At 42.0% G+C, this 26,930-nt stretch overlaps 9 protein-coding genes across 9 annotated transcripts; 6 read left to right on the plus strand and 3 right to left on the minus strand.

The window, feature by feature from the left end:
* Positions 1-1,140: 1,140 nt before the first annotated feature.
* On the plus strand, positions 1,141-3,204 carry EAE98_000266 (uncharacterized protein; the record flags this gene model as incomplete). Its single annotated transcript, XM_038947884.1, has 4 exons — positions 1,141-1,593; positions 1,648-1,982; positions 2,038-2,611; positions 2,662-3,204. The coding sequence occupies 4 exons, from the start codon at positions 1,141-1,143 to the stop codon at positions 3,079-3,081; spliced, it is 1,782 nt and encodes a 593-aa protein (XP_038815561.1). The 3' UTR covers positions 3,082-3,204.
* A 2,041-nt stretch (positions 3,205-5,245) lies between these two features.
* On the plus strand, positions 5,246-6,964 carry EAE98_000267 (uncharacterized protein). Its single transcript, XM_038947885.1, has 4 exons — positions 5,246-5,532; positions 5,584-5,992; positions 6,039-6,427; positions 6,480-6,964. The coding sequence occupies exons 1-4, from the start codon at positions 5,372-5,374 to the stop codon at positions 6,754-6,756; spliced, it is 1,236 nt and encodes a 411-aa protein (XP_038815562.1). The 5' UTR covers positions 5,246-5,371; the 3' UTR covers positions 6,757-6,964.
* A 1,172-nt stretch (positions 6,965-8,136) lies between these two features.
* On the plus strand, positions 8,137-9,633 carry EAE98_000268 (uncharacterized protein; the record flags this gene model as incomplete). The annotated part of the gene is made up of 6 exons (XM_038947886.1): positions 8,137-8,259; positions 8,314-8,388; positions 8,438-9,183; positions 9,236-9,368; positions 9,426-9,499; positions 9,552-9,633. 6 exons carry the CDS (start codon positions 8,137-8,139, stop codon positions 9,631-9,633), a joined length of 1,233 nt encoding a protein of 410 aa, XP_038815563.1.
* Positions 9,634-10,202: 569 nt separating this feature from the next.
* On the plus strand, positions 10,203-11,799 carry EAE98_000269 (uncharacterized protein; the record flags this gene model as incomplete). Its single annotated transcript, XM_038947887.1, has 3 exons — positions 10,203-10,427; positions 10,481-10,996; positions 11,041-11,799. The coding sequence occupies 3 exons, from the start codon at positions 10,203-10,205 to the stop codon at positions 11,797-11,799; spliced, it is 1,500 nt and encodes a 499-aa protein (XP_038815564.1).
* A 2,731-nt stretch (positions 11,800-14,530) lies between these two features.
* On the plus strand, positions 14,531-15,095 carry EAE98_000270 (uncharacterized protein; the record flags this gene model as incomplete). Its single annotated transcript, XM_038947888.1, has 2 exons — positions 14,531-14,889; positions 14,966-15,095. The coding sequence occupies 2 exons, from the start codon at positions 14,531-14,533 to the stop codon at positions 15,093-15,095; spliced, it is 489 nt and encodes a 162-aa protein (XP_038815565.1).
* Positions 15,096-16,191: 1,096 nt separating this feature from the next.
* On the minus strand, positions 16,192-17,703 carry EAE98_000271 (uncharacterized protein; the record flags this gene model as incomplete). The annotated part of the gene is made up of 1 exon (XM_038947889.1): positions 16,192-17,703. One exon carries the CDS (start codon positions 17,701-17,703, stop codon positions 16,192-16,194), a length of 1,512 nt encoding a protein of 503 aa, XP_038815566.1.
* Positions 17,704-18,373: 670 nt separating this feature from the next.
* Positions 18,374-20,996, minus strand: EAE98_000272 (uncharacterized protein; the record flags this gene model as incomplete). The annotated part of the gene is made up of 2 exons (XM_038947890.1): positions 18,374-20,498; positions 20,551-20,996. 2 exons carry the CDS (start codon positions 20,994-20,996, stop codon positions 18,374-18,376), a joined length of 2,571 nt encoding a protein of 856 aa, XP_038815567.1.
* Positions 20,997-21,670: 674 nt separating this feature from the next.
* On the minus strand, positions 21,671-23,694 carry EAE98_000273 (uncharacterized protein; the record flags this gene model as incomplete). The annotated part of the gene is made up of 3 exons (XM_038947891.1): positions 23,081-23,694; positions 22,770-23,031; positions 21,671-22,717 (listed from the first exon to the last, which is right to left on the minus strand). Exons 1-3 carry the CDS (start codon positions 23,440-23,442, stop codon positions 21,671-21,673), a joined length of 1,671 nt encoding a protein of 556 aa, XP_038815568.1. The 5' UTR covers positions 23,443-23,694.
* Positions 23,695-24,211: 517 nt separating this feature from the next.
* Positions 24,212-26,768, plus strand: EAE98_000274 (uncharacterized protein; the record flags this gene model as incomplete). Its single annotated transcript, XM_038947892.1, has 10 exons — positions 24,212-24,303; positions 24,358-24,403; positions 24,454-24,571; positions 24,618-24,846; positions 24,909-25,488; positions 25,548-25,586; positions 25,642-25,710; positions 25,772-26,025; positions 26,080-26,666; positions 26,725-26,768. The coding sequence occupies 10 exons, from the start codon at positions 24,212-24,214 to the stop codon at positions 26,766-26,768; spliced, it is 2,058 nt and encodes a 685-aa protein (XP_038815569.1).
* Between the last annotated feature and the right edge of the window lie 162 nt (positions 26,769-26,930).

A 26,930-nucleotide genomic window follows, 5' to 3' on the forward strand; every position in this document is an offset into this window, starting at 1 on the left:
TCTCTATAAGGATATATTTTTCAATCCCAAGAATTTTTAGGGCTAAAAATGACCTATATTCTTAAAACCTTTTTATAAGAATATCCTTATAATTTCCGGTCCCAGAATCACGTGTATCCTTATTGAGCTAATAAAATTATTAGGATTTAAGCTATAATATAATATTATATAAAGAATTTAGTCACATTTTATTAAAATAGAAAAAGTTCTGAAATGGTCACAGAATATAACCCGATCAGAACTAATCGGAAAAAAATTACTACTATATCGGAATTAAACGGAACCTCTCTACAAGGATACCTCTATATATCCTTAAAAAAGACTACAAAAACCAGTATCCTTATGAAGAGGTTTTACTGTATACACATTGTCATATTCATTTGAGACATGGTGAACACCTTCCTTTACCCTCTGTATTCTACCAAAGTGGATGAGATGGCTTTACCAATCATATCTAGATGAGATCGGAGTCCACCTCCTAAATAGGCGGGTCTGCCGCTCATGATTTTCCGTATCCTGTCTCTGCGTAAGCGAAAAAACAGGCGGAAATTGAGTACTCTTTCAAAAGTCTTTTTAATAGATTATAAATTCATTTCAAACTAAATATTGAAATTTGAAAAAAGAAAAAGAAAATTTGAGTCTTCTTTGTATTGAGATCAAGTGTTGTTATTATTTAATATTATATCGAAAAGAGATCCTAGTTGTTGAAGGTTTTTCGAATGGTAGTCAATTCCCGCCTGTTTTTTTGCTTACGTAGAGCCTGTATACTCGTGCGGCCAGAAAGTATGCAACTCCGGCGCTATGAAAACCAGGTTAGTCGTCTTGTAGTTTACCATCTTGTGGTATGTGCATCTAGCGTCGGAATTGCATACTTTCTGGCAGCACGAGTATCGATCTATTGTGTACAGGCCAAGAAGGAAATCTCTGAGCACGGGTCGCTCCACACTGCCAAATCCAGTAGCTGTCGAGATTCCAGAGCTACGCTGGAAATTGGCCCACCCCTTCAGTATTTACTACTTTACCTTAAGGAAGCGCCACTTTGTGGTTCGTTATGGCTTTGGCATTTTCTATGCGTTCTTTCCCACGGGTTTTTTGACTATAGGTCTAAGTGCTTCAGTTAACCTTAGACTTAGCGTAAAAATGACAGACGCAATTGACCACTACTATCAGAACAGGGATGGACCGCCATCGAGATCTTTCAGTAATGAGTCCGATTCATACAACAAAACCGCTCCTTTGCCTCCACTATCAACATTTCCTGAAAGAGCCCGAACTCCAAGTTCAAAAAATGCCCCGATACCTCCCAATTCCGCCAAATCTACATCCGAGAGCCCACGTCGCATCACCTTTTCTAGAGATGCCGGAAGTAGCACCAAAGGCTCGACGGGAACAAGTCCTAGTAACAAAGGAAGTGTAAGCAGCAGGAATGGTAGCAGTGGGAATGGTATGGGACTGAGTAGCGCGGGAAACTTTGCAGATTTCTTTAGCTCGGAAGTATTTTATATCGTGCTTCATAATCCAACGACCGCGCATCGATTCTTGAAGTTTTGTCAAAGTCGTGCTTGTGCGGAAAATCTTGAATTCTTGCAAAAGGTATGCTAATAATGCCCTTTTGCATGGCGTCGAGTACTAAAGGTGCCAAACTAGATTGATGAGTATAATCGATTGATAGATGAAGCGACACGTCTTCTTTCCACGATTTACTCGACCTTTGTTTCGTCAGAGGCACCAAAGCAAATCAATATCTCTGATTCTCATGCTCGACGATTATCACATGATATCAAGAGCGCGACGAACAATATTCTTCCCGGCCTGGAAGACATTTTCAATGCGTCACAGGAGCAAATTGAGAAATTGCTAGCTAGCGATTTGTACCCGCGATTTGTAAAACATCAGGTTACTGCTTCCGCTACTATGGCTTTGGCAAACGACAAGGAAAGATACCCAGGACTAGGCGACTGCTTTTGTTTGACTGATCCAAGGTATGTTCTTCCCAAGGAATACTGTCCATCTAGATGCCAGACTGACCAAATCAAGGCGAGCCGATAACCCAATTGTGTTTGCTTCAGACGGGTTCGTCTCTGTCACGGGATATTCCCGATCAGATATCATACCTCGAAACTGTCGATTCCTACAAGGATCATTCACTGATCGTCAAGCAACAAAGCGTCTACGAACTTCCATAGAAAACTGTGAAGAAACAGTTGAACTGCTTCTGAATTATCGCAAAAATGGTGATCCATTTTGGAATCTCCTTTACGTATCTCCCTTACTTGACGGTAATGGGGACGTCAGATTCTTTCTCGGCGGACAAATAAATTGCAGTACGACGATTCACAGTCGTACCGATGTTCTTCGAATTTTGAGCCTAAACGATGAGGATACTGGGAGTTTTATAGAGGGAAGTAGTAAGGCCCCAAGTGTTCGAAGCAAGGAGTCCAACAGCCCCAGTAATTGTGGAAAGACTTCGTTCTTCAAGAGCTTCAAAAAATACAAGGCAAACGCTGTAGAAATCCGGGATGAAGCTGGGATGGAAGGCGAATTGATTGATCGAATCGGAAAGCTACAATTCAAAACACAAGTTGAGGAATTCTATACGGCTTATTCAAAGGTGTGTTTCGAGATCTAAAAATTGCTTGAATTCACTGACATCAAAATAAGTATCTCGTCCTATCTTACCAGCCACAATCACAAAATTTGATTGTCAAATACTTCTCTCCGGGTATAGTAGATATGCTTAATCTAAACTTTCCCAACGGGCACGTGGCTCCTATCGTCGACAAAGACATCTTCAAAGTCCTCACAGAACACTCCCCGTCATCTGTCCCCCGCACTTTCAAAACCGCAGTCAAAGAAGGCATCAAAGTCGGGCGAGCAGTATCAGTCGAAACGGCACTCTTGACCGGAATTGAAGAAATCAAGAAGTCACAGGGCATTTTTGGCGGCACAGCGGCAAACAGAGAGAAAGGGTGGAAGAAGGCCGAGGAAAAATACATCTGTCATTTTACGCCTTGTAAAGATGAGATGGGTAGAGTTGGATGGGTCGTTTTGACTATAGCGCCGAAGCAGGAGAGATTTTGAGAGGTTTGTTTTGGCGTTGGACTGCGAGCACATGTATTGATACCCCCGGATTGGAATTTTTGTGTTCGGATATAGATACCTAACAAATGATTTTGGCGATCGAAAGTAAATCCTCAATTAATTAATCTTCCACGATTTTCCTCGGAGAAAGATTATAATTCCTAGCTTTGTGATGCTTGTTTTCTGGTCTAAAGGATGTCTGACTTCTGAATGCCAATTTGTAAAACTATTAATGAATGTCCCGGGACGCAATTAGGAATGTGAAATATTGCGTAATCTCCATTACATTCATAATAAAGATAGTGCCTTACATTGAAAGATCCTTTTCTACGATCTCGATTTCTCTCTCGAACAAGACACAACGCTTCATTGTGCACGAGTATCTGGGTCAACCAACTTCATCTATACCGATTGACACTACACTACACTACACCACCAAGTAAATTTCCAAATAGCCCGGAAAACCTCGATTTCCGAATAAATCCTGAATGTTTAATAAATAATTGAAGATTACATAGAAGCTCAACATACTCGGTATTGTTTTGAATGAATGCCGACCTCAAATTTAAACGAATTTTTCTACCAAATTCGTAGTTATTCAGCATTTTCAAAATTCAATATCAAAAGAATAAATATAATTTTTTTTTCATTTCTTTTTTAATAAAATCAGAATCTATGAATATATTATATATCAAGATTTCAGATCTTCAAATATAATATTGAAGAAATAATAATCCAAAAAAATCAAATTCAAAAATCGATATTTTAGGTTTTAATTTTAAGGAATTAAAGCCTGAAAATTAGTAAGTTTTATTTCTATACTATTGATTCTTTTATTTCTTGAATAATTCAAAATTGAAATAAGATTATTTAATTTTTGAAAAAATGAATATAGAATTTGATTAAATATCTAGCTAATTGTAAAATCTTATATTTTCATTCTTTCTATTTAAATTGATATAGAATTTTGAAATAAGTGATTTTTAATGGTTTTTGGTATAATGTACACTCGCTAAATTGAGGTCGGCATTCATTCAAAACGACACCGAGTACACGATAAACAAATCGCGGAATGACGTTCTGGAGATTATGCTCGCGAAAACAAGGGGAAGGGTATCTAGATAGTGTACATTGGGTTAAATCAGATTAGGCATTTATAGAATGGTTATTAGGCGATGAGATGAAGGGGTTGGGGAATGGTATGCTACAGATTCCGAATACGGAGTGTGTGATAAGGATCGATTAATTGGAAGCAATGTTGTTTAGATATTGGATCTCTGTGATGATTTATTTGTGAAGTTCGTTCATTTTATGATTTTATGAGTTGAAATACCTAGTTGTTATGTGGGTGAGAATTGTAGGGGCTGGGAGTATGTGGTTTCGTTTGTGTTTTGCAATGTGAATATAGTTTAGAATGTGGACCTCAATGATATATCAATAAGGCGTCGTGACGGAGTGGTTAACGTGATTGACTAGAAATCAATTCCTTTCGGGGGCGCATGTTCGAATCATGCCGACGTCGATATCTTTTGTTCTTTTGCATCCTGATCCATTACTGCAATGGAAGCGATCAAGAGTCACCTGGGCAATCATCTAGAATACTTTTGATACTTTAGACTGTCTTTCTGGATTTTTGTTCCTTCATATTCTCGTCCGAACTTTTGTTTGTATGTGGAGTTGCATGAGTGGATCTACTCCATTAAATAAAGGAGAAAAGTAAGCTTTGATTATCTATTATCCGGACCGGAGTATCTTTGCATTCGCTTTCGTTCGGACTACGAAACTTTTGCCATCTGAAGACCACCCAAAACCCGTGTATTGCACGTCAGCTGTATGCAATAGTCTATTGGACCCTTAAAAATCTCTTGCAAAGCATTCACGTGAAATCTTTCAACAACCAATGGAAATATGAGTCTTCGCATGTCAGACTGCGTTTGTGGCTCCAATGACGTGTTGTGAATAACATAGTGTTGCGGGCACAACGTATTACATACCATAACAAGAAACATACTATTCCTTCGAATGCGAGGTACAGCTTTATGCCTCGAAGACTGACCAATTAGACTTGGCTGGTCGGCTATAGGTATCATGGTTGCGACCGGTCCAGTCATCAGGCAATTGTGCTCCTTGGTCCGTGGACATTCCGGTCTCCATCTTCTGGAATTTCCTAGAACGGAAGAGGGGGCTTCGAAATGAAAGATGTTTATATAAATGACTATTGGCATTCAATTTGAAGTAGACGTTCGTTCACATTCTGTACCATACTCCCAGTGTTCATTAATACATCAACATGTCTCAAGAAAATTCGAAAAAAGTCATCATCGTTGGCTGTGGCATTGCAGGTCCAGTGATCGCAATTCTACTTCAGAAGAAAGGATATACTCCGATTGTCGTGGAAAAAGTTAAAGTATTGGGAGATGCGGGGGGATCTCTGTTTCTACAGCCCAACGGGTATGTTTTTCATACACAATCTATATCGAATGAGGGCTAATCACATCATAGTCTCAAAGTACTCAACTTGGTCGGTCTTGCTACGACAGTAACTGATAATGCGCCATGGGGAGAATACTCATGGGATAAGACTCATACCGGTGAAGTTCTTGGGGGCGGCGATTTGCTCAGATCGCTGAAGGAAATATATGGTCAGCCGGCTTGTGGAACTAAAAGAAGCACGTTCAATCTAGCTCTTGAAAAGGCCGTCGTGGATGCGGGTATCGAGTTTCACTCGGGATGGAAACTGGCCAAGATTGAAGAGAGTGAGACCAGCGTGGCAGCGATTTCAGAAGCTGGTGAGAGGATTGAAGGGTCGTTTCTCATTGGGTGTGATGGTATTAAAGCTGCCTCGAGAGAGATATTGCTTAAACGTAAAGGATATAATGAGCCCGAAGCTACATATACGGGATTAATACAGGTTTGTTACACCGTGCTTTAATAGTGTTGATACTAACATTGCCCAGACCAATGGATTTTCTCCCACGCCACCATCTCTTCAAAACACTCTCCTGAATATCTTCGGTCCCTCCGCTCATTTGATCCATTACCCCATCTCTCCGACTCACTCATCATGGGCATTTACGCAGCGACAAAGTGAAGAAGAAAAAGAAACATGGCGTCTTTCAACACCCGAAGAGCTTGAGAATCGAAGAGCAGAGCTCTTGAGTCAATTCGAAGATTGGGCTGAGCCAATTCCAGAACTGATCAAAACTGCGGGAAGATTACTTAAATATGGAATCTTCGATCGACCAGGCTTGAAGGCCGAACAATGGTATGATGGAAGATGTGTTCTCATTGGTGATGCTGCACATCCCACAAGTCCCCATTTAGGTCAAGGTGCTAATCAAGCTATGTATGTTGATACTACCTCCCCAGCTTTTTGGTGACTTTCTAATATTTTATAGGGAGGATTGCTACCATCTCCAACGGCTCATCCCCGACGCCGGCAGCGATCTCTCCACAGAAGCCTTAACGAAGATTTTCGCCGAATTCACAGGAATTCGACAACCCAAAACAGCCTTGTTAGTAGCGGGTGCTCGAGCACAAGGAGAACGAAGAGTTGTGACACCGGAGACGATGGAGGAGAGAAATGAGTACATGAGACAGATGTGGAAGAATCCTGATATCTTTTATAAGGCTTATGCTGAGATGCTGAAAGGGCCATTTGATGCGATGGCTTGAGAGATATGCATGATAACAGATGGCAGGAGTCAATGTAAGAAGTCGAGACCACATTCGTGGCTATTTTGATGAATTTAACAGATGTACGCAAGGATTTGCAGGGCGAACATATTGGCCTCGACGCCTCGCCTTTCGTCGTTTAGTACTTGGAGAATTACCTGGGCAATAGTTTATGCACAAACATGACAATAGAAAAGGAGTCTCAACCTGAGCATTCACCTGTGCGAATGAGAAAATTTCACTAAAAATTATTGAGCTTCTAGCCATCCAAGACTTTGCGAGTCCTCCCAAATTCTAGAAATAGACAATATATCGCTGCGAATCGCGACTCATCATCTCTGCAAGAGACATTCCCCTGTCTGCAACATTTTGAGCATGAATATTGCTATCGAGATGCCGTATTGTACTTGATTTTGATGCAATATCAAACCTTAAAAGCCAATCGCAGTCGTAGCAATGAATCTGGAGTCTCTCAACATGACGGTTACACCATCCCGTCACAATCTCCAGCGCATCATTAGGTTACGTCCATCTCAAATTGCGAATCTTAATGATCCAATTTTCGACTTTTGCTGATAAATCGCCAAATAGAGAATTTCTAAGGCGAATATCCGGGCGTATATTAAGGGCATTGTTACTTCACGTTGGTTCTCCTGTGAAGTCACTGGCTCTGAATGGGGCGCTCTGAATGGGGCTTGGGGTGCACAAAAGCGTGGAAGCCAGTGTTAGGGTAATCTCCCACAGTTGGCCACCGGTTTATTAGCATCAGAATCAGAGGTGGAAACATTTGCATGATTCAATTCACCGATGTGGTATAGATGCGGGAGATATGACGTCCTCGTGGTCACGTGTTTAAACTAATATCTTGTCTTTCAATCCAACTTCTTGGAAAGTTTTTGCTTCTTTTCTAAACACTTCAACTTCTAATGTCCCTAAATACGAACAAAGATAGGTTCAAAATGCAAGGACAGGGAGCTCGATAAATGGAAACATTTCGTTGTGGCATACAATGTGTTGTAAAGTAAACTCGGTGAACCATATCTATGGCTATCATTGTTGTGTTGTTCAGCCTCACCATGATCTGGCAAATGTCGAACTGCAAGAGATCTCGAGCCCATCTCCACTCTTCATGCAAATCATCTCGGATTTTATGATGTATTGGCTCAGCTAGCTCAGCTGAAACCTTGTGCAGATCAAGGGAGATTTTGAATGGCCAACAAGAGCACGGACTTCCCCACAGGGTCCGAACACTGTTCCCCCTATTATTGGCCGACTACTTTACTGATTCGGGCTTGATGTTGCTTGAAACATAAAAGGTAGACAGACTGAAATCTTGATAGCTCTTGAACTCAAGTAACATCAAACTCGAAAACGATAAAGATGCCACCTCAAGCAACGGAACTTGGCAATGGAAGAACGTGGACGTTGGGTGACAAATTTGAGGCGAAGCTCCCTCATCATGAGGGTGTCAAGGCATTGTGGGAGACAAAATGGAAATTCCCCGTAGATACTTCCTAAGATTGGTATGGTTGCGGCATGAATGCTTACATTTCATAGTGCACAAAAAGTGTGTATCCTTTCCATGACGGAAAATTCGAAGATTTCGAACCCATCTTTGAGCATCTAATTACTGTGAGCTTTCCCCACTCGTTTCCACTTTTCGATGATTGACAATTCTCAGAACAATATAAATGATGGATATGGTGATGCGTTCACTGAAGCTTTCTTTCCAATCGCTGAAAAGCTTACTGCTCAAGGAGATAAGTTAATGGCTTCTGGCGATCAAGCTTCAGCATCAGAGCTCTATTTGCGAGCCGCTTGTGTATATCGAATCGCACGATTTCCATACATCGGCAAATTTCCGAAGATAAGTTCCCAAGTCAAGTGGAAAGCGTGGGAAGCCCAAAAAGAGGTGTATATGAAAGCTGCCACGAAATGGGACTGCCCAGTAGAAGAGGTTTCAGTTGAACATAAGCATGCGGAAGAGCAAGATGAACTCTCGATACCAATTTATGTGAGATACCCGCCAGCTACTGAAAATTCGAGAGTGCCCGTGGTTCTTCTCTTGACTGGACTCGATGGATATCGACCGGACAACACAGTTCGAAGCGATGAGTTTATCAGTCGCGGTTGGGCATGTGTAATTGCTGAGATTCCAGGGACAGCTGACTGCCCCTCTGATCCAAGTGATCCTTCAGCTCCCGATAGATTGTGGACAAGTATTTTGGAGTGGATGAAATCAGGAGACAGATTTGATATGAGCCAAGTGATGGTATGGGGTCTAAGTGCTGGAGGGTATTATGCCGTCAGACTGGCCCATACGCATAAAGATCAATTGAGAGGAGTTGTTGCACAAGGCGCTGCTGTTCATTACTTCTTCGGTAAAGATTGGCTTGAAAAAGCCGAAGGACATGAGTATCCTTTCCAGTAAGTTTTCTATTTCCAGGAGTTTGGAGAAGTGCAGTCTGACATCTCCTAGACTTGGTCCAGCTATGGCATTAAAGCACGGGTATAACTCTATAGAAGAATTCAGGAAAAACGTCCAAAAGAAATTCTCACTACTTGAAAGCGGAGTAATTGATAAGCCTTCGACAAGACTGTTGCTTATAAATGTAGGCTTCTGATTGTATATATGTTATATACGTCGTGACTGACAGCTCATCTGATAGGGTACTTTGGACGGACTGATGCCGATCGAGGATTCGCAACTGCTGTTTGAACATGGAACACCAAAAGAAGCTCGGTAAGTTATAAATTCATCTGCAAGACCGGTGGTTGTTCGTTAACACTGTTAGTTTCTTTCCTGGTGCCTTACACATGGGTTACCCGATGGCCAATTCAGCAGTATATCCATGGATGGAGAGTGTGATGAAATAGAAAGAGGAATGAAGTTATGCCGTATTTGAATAAAGTCAATGAATGGACGCGAAGTAGCCACCACTATCTCAAAGACCCTTAGATCTGCTTGTCGTGTCGATGGACAAAAATGATCTTTTTTGCCTCGATGGACTTATGCAACATATCAGTGTAGCAATGAGTAAGATTCAAATAGTATATCGTCTCGTCATTGTAGCTTTGAATACGCATAGTTTCATTGACATGGCTCCAAAATTCCAACTTTTAACCAACGTCGACAGTTGAAAGTGCTGAAATTGCACTCGAAGCACGCGCCACTCCCGTGGCTTGATTACATAATCTCGTGATGTGGCTCATTTTCCACTAACAAGACAAGCCCTGGAGGTCTCCACATATCCGCACTCCGACACGTTCCTGATTAGACGTGTTGCGACCTGAACAACTGCATAGATGCCAATGCCGGATATCGTCGCTCTCTCCTATCAGTCAGACTTACGCGAGTGAACATACTTCTTAAGTTCTGACTGTTCAATTTCTTCAGAAAGAGTGCAAAAGCTGTGCATTGAAAATTTCTTTTGAGAGCCGAAGCCATGGCTAGTCCTTTGGACACTGACTCTCCATTATACAAGAGAGTATCAAGATGCATTGCAAGTATGATACGCTTTCATCGAGCCAATGCTTCTAAAGAAGGTTTGTGTCCACAAGTCATCATTTCATGTTATCGTCTTCGACACCGATGGTCTCCCAAAGCACTATCATCTGCCCAATTACAAAAGGAAGAACTTGTCAAAAGGATTTTGAATCATATGATTGAGGTTAGCAAAATCACATCTTGTGATCCTTACTGAACATTTTCTGAAAAAAATAGGCCAACATTCTGGTGAAGATACCTCCAAAGAATACGCCTTCTGGAAGAAATTTGCCGGCAACGGTAGAGCAAAGTTATATTTTGATCCCGGACTATGAGACGGAAAGCTGTAGATCGGGCGAGTCATGTGATGACCTACTGAGCTCAGGTATATCCGGGGCAAATCAAGTAGTGTTTGAAACGAGCGTCGCGGCACCAAACAGTATAACAAGTCGTGAATTTGTCTCCATGAGTGAAGTTGAACCAGATGCCACGCGCTTTTTCTTCCCAACGAATACCAAAATTCTTGAATCTTCCACGGCAATACAAAGTAACAAACGGCGGCGTACATCCAATAACAAGGACAGTTCTCGTGGCATAGAGCGATCAGATGTTGGTGAAGAGAACCAGGCCAGCTCAAGATTGTTGGCTGCTGTTCCATCATCTATTAGCCATCGAGTAGAATCAGGTTCGCGAAGCCTTCAGACTGTTGTTTCGAACGAGACTCAGTCAAATGCTGAAAAGATTGCACAGGAGGTATGTACTTATAGAGCCATTGATTCAACTACTAACATTTTCAGGTTGCCAATCTCCCTTGGCTTACTCAAGGTCTGCAAGAATTGAGGGGAAAATATCCCGATGATCAATACGAGCTTGTTTACGAGAACGATCTACTCCAGGTCAGATGTCACGACTGTAAAGGACGACTGTACAAGGTGCATTATCAAAATTGTGATGTTTCGAACATTGAGTGGCATGCGAAGTCGACTATACATGCCAATAGAGTGGAAGAAAGGTTGGCTGAAGCAGGAGTTGAAGCAAGGCTCACAGATGGCGTCAAATACAGACGAGAAGCCCTCGAAGCTGCAAAAAGAACTGCCCCACAAAGATTCCGAAAACCACAACCTAGACCCGTAGTTCCTAGACCTTCTGTTACCCAGCTACACTCGGCACAACAACATCCAGGCTCTACTTGGAATGTATCCTTGAATCAAGAAATTTCACAGCAACCTCGAACCAAAATCCAATATCAACCGTCTTCTACGCCAGGCCAAGTTCGACTCAGTAATCAGCAAAGACTCGAATCAGACAGTCCCAGCACCACACCACCTACTCCCCGACTCGTCTTCGAAGACTCTAATCGATATGAGTCACCTTATCACAGAATAAAACAATTAGAGTCGCGTGTCGAGGGCTTGGAACTTGAAAACAACGCTCATGAACGTACGATTTCTGTGTTACAAGATAAACTGCGCACACAACAACAAGTAAATAATACTCACCAATCTGTCATCAAAGATTTAATCCTCCGAGTCCAAGTTTTAGAACAGAAAGGATGAACAGCGAGAACCGACGCCCACAGTTTCAAGTTCCGGATGCCAGTAACACAAGCGTTGATGAATCAGAGGAGTGGCGCAGGCGACAGGCTAAAACTGAGAGTGTGTTCGGTCTTGAAAATAGAACTATAATGACTATCTGGTGGATGTCGACCTGGGTTCTGATAATCGTGCAAAAATATGACAATGATGCAAGGCATATTATAAGCTGAGCATTCGTCAGGTATGGATATCAAATATCTAAACGGTACTATCTGTATGTGACACTATGTCTATTTCATATATTGCTGATGTTACAACAGTCTAGAAGTGTTCAAAGAAGAACGCGTCATGTTTACAATTTGGTAATTTACAGATACAAATAGCTAAGCTTATTACCATCAATTTATTTGCCAATCGCCGACTGCATGAATTCTTGTCATATTGATACGCCAATAGTAATTTAATGTAAGTTCTGCTCGGGAAACATCGACCTAGACAAGAAAATCTGGCAGGGTTACTATATGACAGACAAGTCTCCAAAGAACCTGTGAGCCTGATCATTCCTTCCAGTTTTCTATGCGCATTCACTCATTATCGGGTAAAAAGTGAAGATCTATTTCATTTCTACTATTTGTACTTAAACCAGTACAAATTCTGTTATCCAAAACACGCAAATATAAACAGCGATAGCTGAGAGCGATAAAATCCAACGTTGTGAGGTGTTTGAGAAGAGAAACGGAAAATTCTTTATTTACTTGAGTCGAGAGTAGAAATAGAAGGGACTTACTTTATACCCTCTGTGTTCAAAGGTTCTTGTTATCATATGTATCTAATCTACACAGGTAAAATCATGTTCAGAAATTCTCAAATCAAAGAAAGCTACTAACTTAGCGACCTCGCTAGAATACACTGCAGAGAATCTGATACAAGATCATTCACTATGATTCTCACTGTGTCTACCTTATTGGTACTTCTGAGATTACATCTGATACTTGAGCTCAAGGGACACCTGAAAGAGATTTATATAAGGCAGGCTCAAGATTAGTAAGAATTTGAATACGCTCACACGTCTTGGTACTAGGTATCCCAATGGCTAATCTACATATATTATGAGATCTTCACTGACGCATTAAAGGTCTCCGAGCCTATGCCCTGGTTTTTTCCATGCATTGAATATCTGCACGACTTTCTCAGGTATACTCTTTAACAACTCTAATATTTCCTCCGACGAGATGTCGAATTTTGGGCACCGAGATTCAAAATTGGGGAAATGTAAATTGAAGAATGACGAACGCAGTTGAGAATTTTTGACACGTTTGAAAAGGTCATACACACACTAGAATTTAGGCCCGAATAAACTTCAAGCACTTCTTCGAGGAATTCCAGCAATAGAACAATGATTTTTAGGATTTTCTATGAAACTTTCAATTCGAAATCTTTCTGTTGGTTTTCATCATTGAAAAAAAGTGCCCCTCACGTTCTCAATACACAACCGAAACCCTCATTCACGTCCTAACTCCGACCGGTAAATTGTTTTAAACCTTTAACCTTTAAATAAACTTTCTTTTTTGTTCATTCCTCCTTTCATTCTATGAAAATCCTTCGGATCCTTATTAATTCAGGGTTGAGGCTCGGGCTGACTGTACTGTAGGGCTATTTATATAAGCTTATCGTATTTATGGGGTCCTCTCACACGAACGTTACATCACCGGTAAGCCTGTTATTGTACACCTAACGAAAACAGATGGTATGACGGTCATAAGTGAAGTTGTAGCTTTCTGAAATTTAATTTCTCACACAGGATTTATAATCTCAGTATGATTTCGGAACTCGGCAGAAATTTTGAAGTCTCTTCTGCAAGGGGAAGGAAGATCGGATGTTCATTGAGCTCACGTGTGCAGAGATCTGCATTCATTCGATGACATACATATTCCAATCGATACTGACAGCATCGCAACGCATTAATGACTCAATTTGATCTTGATCTTTACAACAAACCTTTAAATAGAATTGGGATCATCTCCTACCTCGCCGTCTACTCAGCCAAAGAGACCCGCTGTCAACTGGAGACGGAATTGTTGCGCAAGTTGCCATAGGAATATTATCGAATAGTCTGTCTCTAATCCGACAGTAAGATTTAAACTTGAAGTCGAAGCTATTCCATCTATTCTAAATTTGAGCCTCTGTACCAATATTTGAATGTCATTGATGTAGTTCTATCAGGTTGTGTTAAGATCCGGGTGGGAGGAAGCTCTGGATATCCTGCTCACTGAGTTCTCCCTTGCTAATATTCACGGTCGTTGAGAATCTACGTGCATCTATTCATCACTATAAAGCAAGGAAGTCCTGCAGATACCTCGTATCTTAAAGTCTGAAACTCCCATTAAGTGCCGTAAGTGATTATCTCGGCTTGGTGGCTATGCGGGGCATTCCTCGGAGGATCAGTCAGATTCATTTCTTTGGGAGAACAATGTAACACTCGAATTTTATGCTTATTGACATACATACGTCCTTCATTCTTGGCTTTGAGGCACATTCGTGAAGGAAGTTCCTACTGACAACTAAGTGAGGTTTGTAAGTGCTAAGCTGTAGATCTCCATGGCTCTCCTTATGACACAGATAATATAAATACCCTCAAATATCTTTGCTATAACATAACTTTCATACACAGCATTCTCTTCGCTTCAGTCTTTACTCTCAATTCAAAACACTATCATCAAGTTTATCTTTCGTTCCTTAAACTACAATCAAAATGAAGCTCTCTCCAATCGTCGCCTCCGCGCTTCTCCTTTTCCTCCCCGCCATCGTCTCCGCGGCCCCTACCTCATCTCCCGCTGAGATCTCTACCATAGAATCAGACCCTACCCAACTCTTCGGTCGCGATGGCCAAACATGTAACGAGCCAAGACCCGTCATGACAGGCGACAAGACCAAAGACGATGCCGCCACAAAGAAATACAATGATCTCAAGAAAAAGATGGCAGACGCCACTACTGCCGCCCACAAGGGACAAACTGCTTGTCCCTCGACTTCGCTTACCGATTTCACTAAATCGAAGGATAAGACGAAGAGAACCCAGATCAAGACTAAGTGTGTTAACGGGTATCAAGCGTATGTATTTCCGAGTTTTCTTCTCGAGGGTTCTAGGAGGGATGTTATAAGTTTTGTGACTAACGAGTGAGAATAGATGCGTCAAGAACCGCAAGGCAGCTAATACCGCATGCACTCAACTTGGAGGAACTGTTGACCAAGGTCACTTGACTGCCGTCACTGTTTGCCAATCATCGCTTGACACCTGGAAGGCAAAGAATCCTTAGATAACGGTTCAATTTGTCATATTTGACAGTTAGATTGTCTTTCAAAGCTGGGGATGAAGTTCGCGGAGTGTCTTATTCGATTTCGTTTCTGTTGTGTCTTCTTCGGAAGAATTTTGGCATTGGAGGGTTGTTTCGTTTAAATGGAGAGAAATTGCATACTGGTTGGCTAGGGTTGGTTTTACTAGAAAATTGTTTTTACAGATAGCATCAATACTTAAAGGAGCTCATTTGCACCCTTAATATCCTTGTCATGCTGAGTATGAAGTAGAAGTGTTGCTATAAATCTATTCCACAAGTGTTCAACGCCTGTGGGAAGCTTTTGGTCGGATTTGAAAAATTCTTGTGGGATTACGCCACGGGTCTGGTAAAGCTCATATTTATGTCTTCTGTTTTCGAGCAGTTTAATCAACGGTATTTCGATGTAATTTTGAAGCGCTAACTATCTATAAACGGCGAGTATGGAGAGATTTGTTGATAAACAGGAACTAAGGGGATCCATTGGGGCTGGGTTCTCACAGATATCTATTTGAAAAAATAATCTAACGGCCGTGAATCTTCAAAGTGCAGAAGACCATGATTAATCCGAACGACGATTGATGTTCGATAAAATATACAATCGAATACTTAGTATAGAATGAATATTTGCAAAGTCTCAAGGAGTTTGAAACGATGGTTGAAAAGCTATACTCAAATTCAAGCCTCTCATCATCTCACGAATTTACACCCTCACTGTTGCATGTCTGACATAAAAACTCCTGTAGAAAAGTGTAAGAGATGGAAATATATCAGCCTCTTTGTTCATAGTATTACTAGCTAAGCTCTGAAAAATCTACGTTGGCATCTGATCTGACCACATATACATAAGTTGTCGCGATTTCTTCTTCTCCGGACATGATCGATCTAACATTTCTGCTATCAAGCATTACAACACTTGAGTAGTCACCTCATCGACTGTTCAAATTGGTTCCACTACTCAGCCGCAACTATTGGCTGCCAGTCTTTCAAATGACTAGCCGGATATCTCTGTAGACATGAGCGCGGCGCAAGGGTTCTTTGCAATCCACAGGAATGTACTGTGCAAAGAATCCTTTTTACATCACTGCCATGTACTTAAATCGTAATAAATCTTCTGAACAGCAGTCTCCCAGCTATTGTCGACTTCATTTGCACCATCAATCCAGAACAACGATAGTTTTGGCGCCAATTTAAACATTTTCTGTGCGCAGCTTTGGACCGCTGCCTGGTCGAAATATTGAACCTGCGATGCCCTTAGATAGGAATCGAAAATAAAATCCAGATGTTCGAGAGCAGGAAAAGTGTGTTCGACCGTGCCACTCATAGCCTCTTGCCAATCAAAGTTGCAGGATATTGTCAAATCTCCTAGATTGTAACAATATCGAGCGAGAGAAAGAATGGAGCTCCACGTAAGCAAATCGGAGCGGTCAAAAATGATACTCAAAGAGATGATACTGTCTCCTAATGCTTGAGCGACCTCGTCAATAACATCATCAGTAATACCGGTAGTGGAAGGACGGTATGCAGGACCTGGTGGAGAGAACACGTCATCGTCAACTACTCCAAGCGAAAGAGAAGAGAGTAAAGGGCAGTTTCTTGCAAGAATTAGAAGATCGCTGCCGCTGATTCGATTCCGTGGTCCAAATTCGACTTTCAGATTCGTAAGATATGAGAAATTCGATGCAGATGCGAGGATACTCAGTGACGGAGGCAGATTTTGTAAAGTTATAGATAGATCCTCTAATTTGGGGACATGTTGAGCCAAGCATTCTAAATCACGCTCGGAAATGCCGGTACTCAAGTGGACGTCCAATTTTGGAAACAAAGGAGTAGAAGGGCTGGCGCGACTGACGGAGTCCATCCAATTGTTCTGAATATCAGGAATCTCAATGTAGGTCAGATTTGGAAGCTTGGCTATGGCTTCAAATGCCTCGTAGGACCAACTATCGTAGACCCCAGTTTGGATGACGAGGGCAGTAAGTTTATCCGCTCTGTTCAAAAATCGAACGAGTCCATCTTTGGATAGATTACTTGAGCTTATTTTGCTGAGATGGAGAGATTTTAGTCTTGGGCAAGATTGTGTTAGTTTGTCAAACAAAGCGTCGGAAATGCGGCTTCCTTGGTACACCGTGAAACTCTCTATGTTTGGTTGCGCGTAGTGACTGATAAACTCTCCCGTATTCAATTCAGTTGCGTTACTGGATTCGTGAAGGCTGAAGTCTTTCAATTGAGGAAATTGCAAGGAAGTGAGTTCCTTATGCCATCTTGCTTCATCGAGATACGCCTCATTACGACCCTCATCCTTCCCATCTTCTTCATCACTTTCTTCTTCCGAAAATTCAAGCACGTGTACAAAATCGGCGTAGTATTGCGCTCTCTCGGTATTTTGAATAGCTATTTGAGCGAGATGTTTAATATTTGGCGTCCCCTGTTCAGCAAAGCAGTAAGCTCCGCATGAGTACCACAGGATTCTAGATGCTTCTTCTGAGAAGATTTTGGAGACAAAGAGGCAAGTATGAAGGAAGCCAGGGATTGACCTATTTGTCTCCAGAATTGTTGCCACAATTTCGGGGAGGAGAAGTGCGCGATGCATGGCGAAGTGTTGCAGTTTAGGAAAATGGAGTTGATCACTACCGAGGTTGAGTGTATCTCGAGTAAAAAAACGAAAAGGTACCAAAGGCTTGTAAAACGAGAAGAAGGAGAAGAGGACTTGGTAAGAAGAGACCACCTATTTATTATTATCACCGCAATCCTACGCTAAGTAGGTACCATACGCAGTGAGATTTGGCTTGCTGCATTCACCGAATTACAATCACGTGATCCTTACACTGCCACAGGATGTGTTGGAATGTGCATGGCAATTATTTTTGGAAGTGAATCCACTCAGTATGATTTCAATCCATAAATATCAAACTGCAGCTCAGGCTTTAAAACAGTTTGTTTGCTGATTGCATGAGAGCAGCAGCAGGCGTAGGATCAAAACAGCTACAGGTATAAGATTGGTTAGATGCCAATGTTATTAGAACCTCGTGAGAGTATGGTCTCAAACAACTCTCTAACATCTTAGTACTATGAAAAGAATCAAAAATCTATTTTACACTCCTACTATCCTCCAACCTATGGTTTGTAAATGATACTCGAGGTATTGGCGGTCGCTCCTAGTGATGCTACTTTAAATTGATTGACGAAGTCAAATAAACGAAAGTGTGAACAGGGCCTTCGTGCAATTCTAAGCTAAAGGAAAAGGCTCTTATTACTCTCAACTAGCGCTGGTCACCATCCTCGTTGTTTTCCATATCCTCGTTGCTTTCCATATCCTCGTTGCTTTCCATATCCTCGTCGCTTTCCATATCTTCCACCATATCGACGAGCTGCATATCATCATAATTTGATAACCATTCCTTTCGAGGAACGTGGCATTTTGTGTGGTATTGGCCATAGTGAATGCACGTGTGATAACGCGAATGCGTTTCTGTGAAAGAAAGGATACTTAAGCACCATGGCATAATAAGGTCTTTCTCGGAAATCGATTCGCTGGCAACCTCTTCTTCTGCCCACGACCCCGGTATGTTCATTTTCTCTGAATATTGGAGACGGGCATTTGCGATAGCCTCAGAAATACCGTATCGATCTGTAGCTAGTTCTATCGACAGTCTTTCGATATCAAAGCAAGAGCAAGCACAACCGTGAAGCAGCCGCTGCAGGAATTCTTCCCGTGCGTTCTCTATCGTGTGGTATTGTAAACCTTCCATCAAGGCGGGAATCCCTAAGAATATCTCTTCATCATAAAGCTCTTGAATCTTTCTTTCATTCCACCCTGTCTGGACGAGCATTTCGAATAGATGCCTCCAAGCTCCAGTTTGAATTGCATAATCAACTGTAGAGTAATGATATGGAACCACATTGAGATTTAGGGCACTCGGCTGCGTTTGAAAAGTTTCGTCTCTATTTAAGTTAAGACCTTTATTAATCAGTATCTCAAGCCGATTGCTGCAGCAGAAGATAACTTCTTCCCTGGTTCTTGACCCACTGTAATGGTTTATGAATTCCAGAATCGATACCACAGATGACTTATTTTGAAATCCTCCAAAAATTGTTTCCCTACGTTCCCGGTCAGATATTAAGCGGTATCGACATCCTCTATCTAGTGCATCATCTAATCCATCTCCTTGAGGATTCTCAAAAAGTTGACGACTGTTTTCAAGATAGAGACCGGGATGGCTTGGGAACTCGTGACAATCCCAGTCAATTAATTGGTCATAATTCCTGAAAGGCATCATTAACCTGCTATATTCTGGCGACGGACGATCTATATGCCATAGCGAAAACGTTATGTCCGGATCCTGCAGAAAGCAATCCTGCGAACATTCCAAAATTAGAGGCAATATCTCATACATTCGACTTATTTTATATCGAGAAGCTAGATAAAAGAACCATTTGAGATCCCTAGTATCGATATATCTATCAACCTGGTATCCAAGAATAAATTTTATCCATTGAAAAAAAGATGTTCTGCGATAATAAATTATAGGTATGCCAGTTAATTTTAGTAAATTGCGTCGTCCCTCAATTTCATCCAGCGGAGAAGCTCTTCCTTGTTCAATCAAGCTTCGCGCTGTCTCGACGTCAAATTCTATGGCTGCTTTATGAAATTCACTACCCTTTGCGTGTATGTAATACGGTCTAAGGGAAATGAAACTTTCGCGAGAATAAGGTACGCTAGGCATCTCATATCGCAGATCGAGACCCCTTCTGGCCCAGGGTATCTTGAGGAAAATAGATACTGAAGTCGAAGATAGATCGCGTGAGCCCGAAGATGACCTTGAGAATTGATATTGATCATTGGAATATGATGAGACCGAGATGGAGACATCAATTCCGAGGAACCTGTAATTGTAGAATGTTGACAAAATGAGGTTCTTTCCTTTCTTCCTCCGCTTCATCTTATCGGGTGTTGATGAAGCATGGTAAGATGTCGGCGTGACACTGCGTGGAGATGGACTTGAAAGAGACAGAGACACATCACTCCCTCGTTGTTCTGCAAGTTTGGCTGAATGTACTGGCAAATCGCGCTGCAAACACTTGCCAACAAGAAACTGGACTTGGGGTCCAACATCTAAACGTTGTGCTTGGATGCATTCCTCCATGGCTCCTTTTAAACTCAGTAACAAATCCTCACGAACATCCTCCAATGCTTTGGTAGCTATAGTCGTTGACATCATCTGTACTAAGTGACTCTGACTTTTCTGCATCTCCGAGCGAAGTGTTTCTGTTTGCTTTTGCTGCGCTGTTATGATTGCATCTCTCGAATCATGAATGACATGCGGAACCGTTGTAATGTTGGTACCTATCTCCTTCAATAAGTCACTTTGTTCGAGTTGAATAATTCTTAAGAGGTCAGTAAATATAACTACTAGGTAGTGCGGATTTCTTTACATACCTTGACAAATTTTGTTGAACCAGCGTAACTTGTTGTGTGGTGCTATCCACCCACTGCATCAATTCTTTAATCTCTTCTTTGTTCGCAGCATATTTGAGTCGATGCCAGAACTGCTTCCGCTTATTCTTGGAGCCCGTCGTTGAATTGCCAAAGATTTTCGCGGATGACGAGAGCTTGTTTTCGACAGATTTAATGGCTTCAAGCAAATGTGCTCCAGCCGCAGGTATATCTTGTATTCCATAATGAGTCTTTAGTTGTTTATGCTGGCGTAGAACTTCATTCGAGCTCTCTTCGATGCTTTTAATACACCCCGCAAGCCTTATGATGTCTTTAGGTGCGTTTTTGATGTCGCCGATGATTTCTTTGACGACTTTACAGCCGCCTGCGATTTGTCCGATGAATCCTACCACCCCTGTAACACTTGCGATGCCACCGATAGCTTCCATGAGGTTGAAATGATGCAGCAATGGTCTTTCTCTTTGAATGTCTTGTTATTATTGAAAGGATATTGTGCTCTATTTACAGAGACCATGTCTGCCAATGTATATAAAAGCTGAGCGCGCAACGATAGTTGCATGCTATCCACCTGGCACATGATGATACGCTATCAGAGAATCACTGGAGGTAAGCGCTACAAGCACTCGCGCAATCTTGACCCAATAGTTTCAACCACGGCTAAGTAAAATGAAACAAAACATGCATAAAAGCTGACATGTTATTCAATAATTGGAAGTAAAATGCATGGTGATATGCCGACTTTTGGAACGTACTCACTTTCCCATTGTTCCGATCGTGGGGTCTGAAATATCAACAATCCTGGTATCTCTTTTCAGCTGATGGAGCTGGGAAGTTCGTCATAGGACATCGAATCAGTGTATCTATGCTATGTGATTAGCAATAATAACAATGAACCGATGACAATGTATGATGATATTCCATGCGACTTCCTATTTATCATAATTCTCTCGTTTATGCTTTCAAGTGCCAACGTGCTTAATTTAAACCCATTATTCATGCTTTGATGTTCAATAATGAGCAAAGTTCGTGAATAGGATCAGATGGCGCATCTTGAAGTATTGAGTCTGACTATATACATATATACACACCTCGAATGCTTCTCTTACCAAAGATCAACCTCGAGAAGAATGTGGGGTACTTCGGTCGAGCCAGTTGGCATTGAGAAGGTTACATTCCAATACTCAAAATCATTAATAGTGGCATCTGTGCCGCCATACTCTCCTGCGTAAGACAAGGTATAATTCATGTCAATTGTACCAGACACGTTCAAACCCAGTCCTTGTATATCTTCGATGCTTGAAATAGTCCTCTTCGCGGCAAATGGTGAAACCAAAAAGGTAAATATCGAGGTTTCATTTCCTTCCGGATAAGTCAAATTCAACGAACCACTACCAGCTTCGGCAATCACATGCATTTCTGTTGCATAGAGCGTGAGCCAGCCAATTCCATTGCCAGTATTCCATTGCATAAGAGCGGGGTTGAAGGTGCCTTGATTCTTAGCAGGTCCACCAACAACATTTTCGTTGAATGTTTCAGCGCCAATGCTAATGTTGTTTGCAAGCCAAGCTGTAATATTGCGAGGATAGTAGTCGAACGGCGGTGAATAGGTTGAAGAAGTAAATGTGTGCTCCCCTTTGAAATTTACAAGGGCATCCGTCACATTTGCTGGTATTAAGCTATTGTGGAACTCGGACAATATTGCGAATAATGGACCGTAAGCAAAATCGGCATTATGTGACATAATATAAGGCTTGTCGATGATTGAAGACTTGGACTTCCCTACAGCGTTCCAGATGTGGAGTGCCAGAAGGCTCAAATATCTCGTCATATCAAAACCGTATGAACGATCCCAAGGGCCAGCAACATTCAGAAGTTGAGGATGCCACAGATTAGATACTGCTTCCCAAGTATACTGAATCATCGAAGCACCTCTTTGTTTCATCACAGAATCTTCAGGCAAGTACTTAGCCCACAAACTCATAGCGAACAAAGATACGCCAGTGTAAGTGCCACTGTTGAATTCCGAAAGTGTGTTGGCTCGATCAAACAAGTCAACGATTTGTTGGGCATAATTCTCGCCGGCGGTTGTCATATTACTGTCGTTCAACCGACGACCGGTCCATCCGGAAACAAAAGCTCTCATTATCGACTAGTAGTTGATTAATAAAGAGTATGCATCATAGGCTGGGCGATGCACTTACAGGATTGGTATAAGCAGGATACAAATTATCGCCATCTACTCCACCGACACGATAACTGTCACCTATGGTCGAATTGTACAATGATTCCAGCATCAGACTAGTCACATTTGGCGAGATTAGGGAACCAAACTCCTCAAGACCAACAATAAAGGCTGTTCCTATGAAGCCACGCCAGTTTGGATCCCATGAATTGTATATATTTGGCTCATAATACGAGCTTCCCACTTCTGGTTCCTCTGGTTCTATCTGATAGTCCCCATACCTAGAGTTTTCAGTCGCTGCCTCACACCACTGGATACAACTAAACTCACCACTGCGCTTCAGGGTCCTTGAACTGACCATCAATAACATTGGAGATTATCTTCTCGGCTTCGGATACATCCGAACCTTGGTTCCTTGCCAAAAGTCCAATGGCGTACCATGCTGAGCTTCTAGTATCGTGTCTCAAAGCAGCAGATCCACTCATTTCATAAAGATAGCCAGCATTGTCGTCGTATGCCCGATCCAGATAGTCCATAGATTCATTGAAGAGTCCTTGAGCATTTTGTGGCAGGGTACTAACATACGATCGAGCCTGAGCAGTCGAACGGGCGAGGAAAAGCAATGTAGCAACTTTTGAAAGACGCATTTTGAAGACAATCATGAACAGTGGTACTTCTTGATGAGAATCCATTGCATATATTTATACGTTGGATATCTTATCATTATTAAGACACATAGATGGGGGTATCATGCCCGGTGGGCGCGGGGTAAACCAAGGGGCCGGGAAATTCACATCATTGATGCGCAGTCAAGATTCCGTTCAGGTCATGAATTCCGGAATTGTGGATCAATCATTGAAGGTATCTGTCGGTGAATAATGTAACGTTAACACAGTGAGCATGGCGGTATACGGAGCATATAGATAGCGAGCCATCAAGTAACACTGAACTTTTCATACTTGGGGTCGCCCTGTTCTGGAGATATTGAAGATTTTGTCGTTGCCATGGATGATAAGGATACTCCAACGGATGTATCGTAGTTATCTATATCATTGAAGTGGGTGGTGGTTTGGTTCGAAATAAGGTTTTGAGTAAGATTACGCAGGCAAGGAAGGTTGTCACTTTCTCAAAATTATACTCAAGCTCGAGTCAAGCTCGAGTCAAGATCCCATATTTTTGTTGATGAGTAAGCACGCGCGCACGGATCCACCATGATTTGTATCGTATGATACAATTTTTATGAAACCCCCTTCATCACTATCATCGTCGACAAATTGTGTTCATCCAAAGTTTGAAGATCTTCTTCTCCATCTGAACAATTTATACGGACGGGAGTACGACAAGACTACCACCACGCCGGGACTTCTACACCATCCATCTCATTCATCAGTATTCAGACTCTTTCCCGTACCCGAAGACCCCTGCAGTTTGAGCGAGCATTTGCGGAAACTAACATGTAATATGATACCCACCACCACAAACCCACCACAGCACAGGAAACCCGCCACCAGGAAATTTTTGGCACCTCCTGTAAAAGTGGCATGTCTAGAATGGTAACGTTATTTTTCACTGGTATCTTTGGAAGATGTTTACCAACGTAATGCCAGTCGTGCTGCACGCACTCGATGCAATGGTAAAACCCCATGTGCAAATGTAAGTGATTCTTTATAATGTTGAAAATACACTAGTTTTAATGTCATCAGTGTGCCAATCGAGGTTGTGATTGCGTCTATACACCGAGCAAGAGAGGTGGTGCAAGAAGACGCAAGAAGAACACCAATAGCGAAGGTCGTATAGAACAATCGCCACCAAATGAGCTCCGTAAGTATTCGAATATTTGCCAAACATTGTTCTGACCTGTCATTAGTTACTGGTCCAGCCCCGGTGGTTTCATTGGCCACCCCTGGTGCCGGTCTTCTCCAAAGAGACGAACAACTGGACTTTGATATGGACTTCGCATTTGACCCAAACATACAAGGGAATCAAGAACCTTCAATATTAAACGACGAATTCTTACCACAAAATGTGCTAGAAGGTCCCTTTCAAATGGAGACAGGTATACCTGTAGTAAGAACATATGCTAACGATGAGGACATGTAAGTTCTGTCACTAGGTAGAAACATTGAGTAACATGACTGACCAAATTTTGACACTGTAGTTTGAGCGCATATTATGTTTACATCCATCCGTATTTCCCTGTTCTTCCACCCCCTTCGATCAACCAAGCAGTTGATAAATTGGAAACCGGGGTACAAGGACCAAACGATATCCTCTTTCATAGCAGAAGCAATCCACAATTTCAATCTGCTTCCCCGATGAGCCTTGCGATCTCCGCACTTCTTGCACTAATTCCACATCCTGATGATCCAAGCCCCACATCTACAGAATCTGTTCTACTACGTCGAAATCAAGCGCAAGTCTTCGCTCAGTTGGCGATTGATAGCGTTGAGATTGAGAATGAGATGATAGAGTCTATAGTGGACCCTGGGGAGGCTCTAAGCGCCCAAGAGATGCAGATATATCGCACACAAATCCACCCGCGAGTAAGGTTGGAGGCGGAGAGTACAATCGCATTGCTGCTACTATGTACTTATGAATATTCCCAACGAGGGAATATCTCGAAGATGCGCAAGAGGTGTGGACAGGCTTTGGTATCTGCCATGGACTTGGGATTGCATTCAAAGGATAAAGAGGATTATGTATATGCTGAATCAGATAGACGAGTATGGTGGATGACGGTATGATTACAAGCTGCGGTTTACATCTACCTTCAGCTCCAACGCTAACTTCTGGAAAGTACGTCTGCGTTTGTCAAGGTTCTATACTTAGTTGCATGGTATTTATTACTCTTCAAGCGCTTGTTCCTTCATGTTTTGACCAAGGCTATATAGGCGCCCTCTATTCTCCTCACCGATCCGAGATTCACGACGCCACTTCCAACCTTTGGATCTGATTCGGATGTAAGTGCAAATGCCCATTTTGATTTCCAAAACTACAGCAGACTAAGCGCATAGAATCCAGGCTTGGGATGTTTTTCTTGAGGCACAAAGAGTGATTGCCACAGCAACACAATTCGTGATTGATCTCGAATCATCTTTGAAATCAGAATCTCATGATCTGAAACTCTGGGAGACAATGGCAGGGTTAGAAAGAACCATTGAGCCGCTGGTTCAGAATGCAGAAAAGTGGACCTATGGAAACGTGGATGATATGGAACCATCAGAGAGCGTCGTTGCAAAAAGTCTGCGGATGATGACACGTATCAAGCTGAATAGGTACGTCCTTGGGTGTTTTCTTTTCAGTGAGGTAATAGCTAATCATCCATGAAGCGCGAGGATTAAGATTCATCGATATTGTGCATTCTCCGATATGCCAGTCTTCACGAAGAAGCATTGTGATTTGTCTTCCACCCCTTCTGTTGGGCAAAATCCAGGTACCGCCTGCGGTTGTAGCAATAACCTACAGCAGGCCACAGCCACTTTGACGCTCAGCCCCGGTATTCTAAACTCCCCAATACCTGATGATATTTCTGTTTTCGACTCTCCGATCCTACCATTCAGTGTACGATTTTCCTCAAAGGTATGCATGCAATCCGCATTCAACATCGCCCAATCTTTTCGTGCTTTGCCATTGCCACGGCCTTTCGATCCGAGAAATGCTTCCTATTGGAACAGCACTAGAAAAACGAAACTACCCCGCATGATGCCAATATTTGCCTGCTGCAGTATGCAAGCAAGTTACTCAATGATTATGCTTTGCCACAAGACTCTTGCAATTAAGCAAGCTAGTTCTTTCGAAGATGGACTCAGAAGGAGAACCGATAAATTGTTGTTTCAATTACACGAGGGCATCAGAATGATTCTGGATGCCTTGGAGAATTACTCTACAGCTAATGAAGCTTTGAAGGGAATGCGAGGCAAGTCTACTAGTTGCGATAAAATGACAGAAAACCACTGACCAGAGTCACCTCGAAGATCAAATACGTATGGCGGTGGATTCCGTTGCGGCTGTTCAATAATAATCATTGGACTTCCTTTCCATTGTCGCTTGAATAGTACAATATATAAACTTTATGCAACTCTTTTGGAAATCGTGTTCATGGAACTGAGTCGATGGTCTTTTAGCGAGTCAATTTGAACCAGTGTAACATGATCTGTACTTAGCCAGCGTGGGAAAATTT

This window comes from Botrytis deweyae, assembly GCF_014898535.1.
Source record: "Botrytis deweyae strain B1 chromosome Unknown BDEW_001, whole genome shotgun sequence".
NCBI classification, from domain to species: Eukaryota; Fungi; Ascomycota; class Leotiomycetes; order Helotiales; family Sclerotiniaceae; genus Botrytis; species Botrytis deweyae.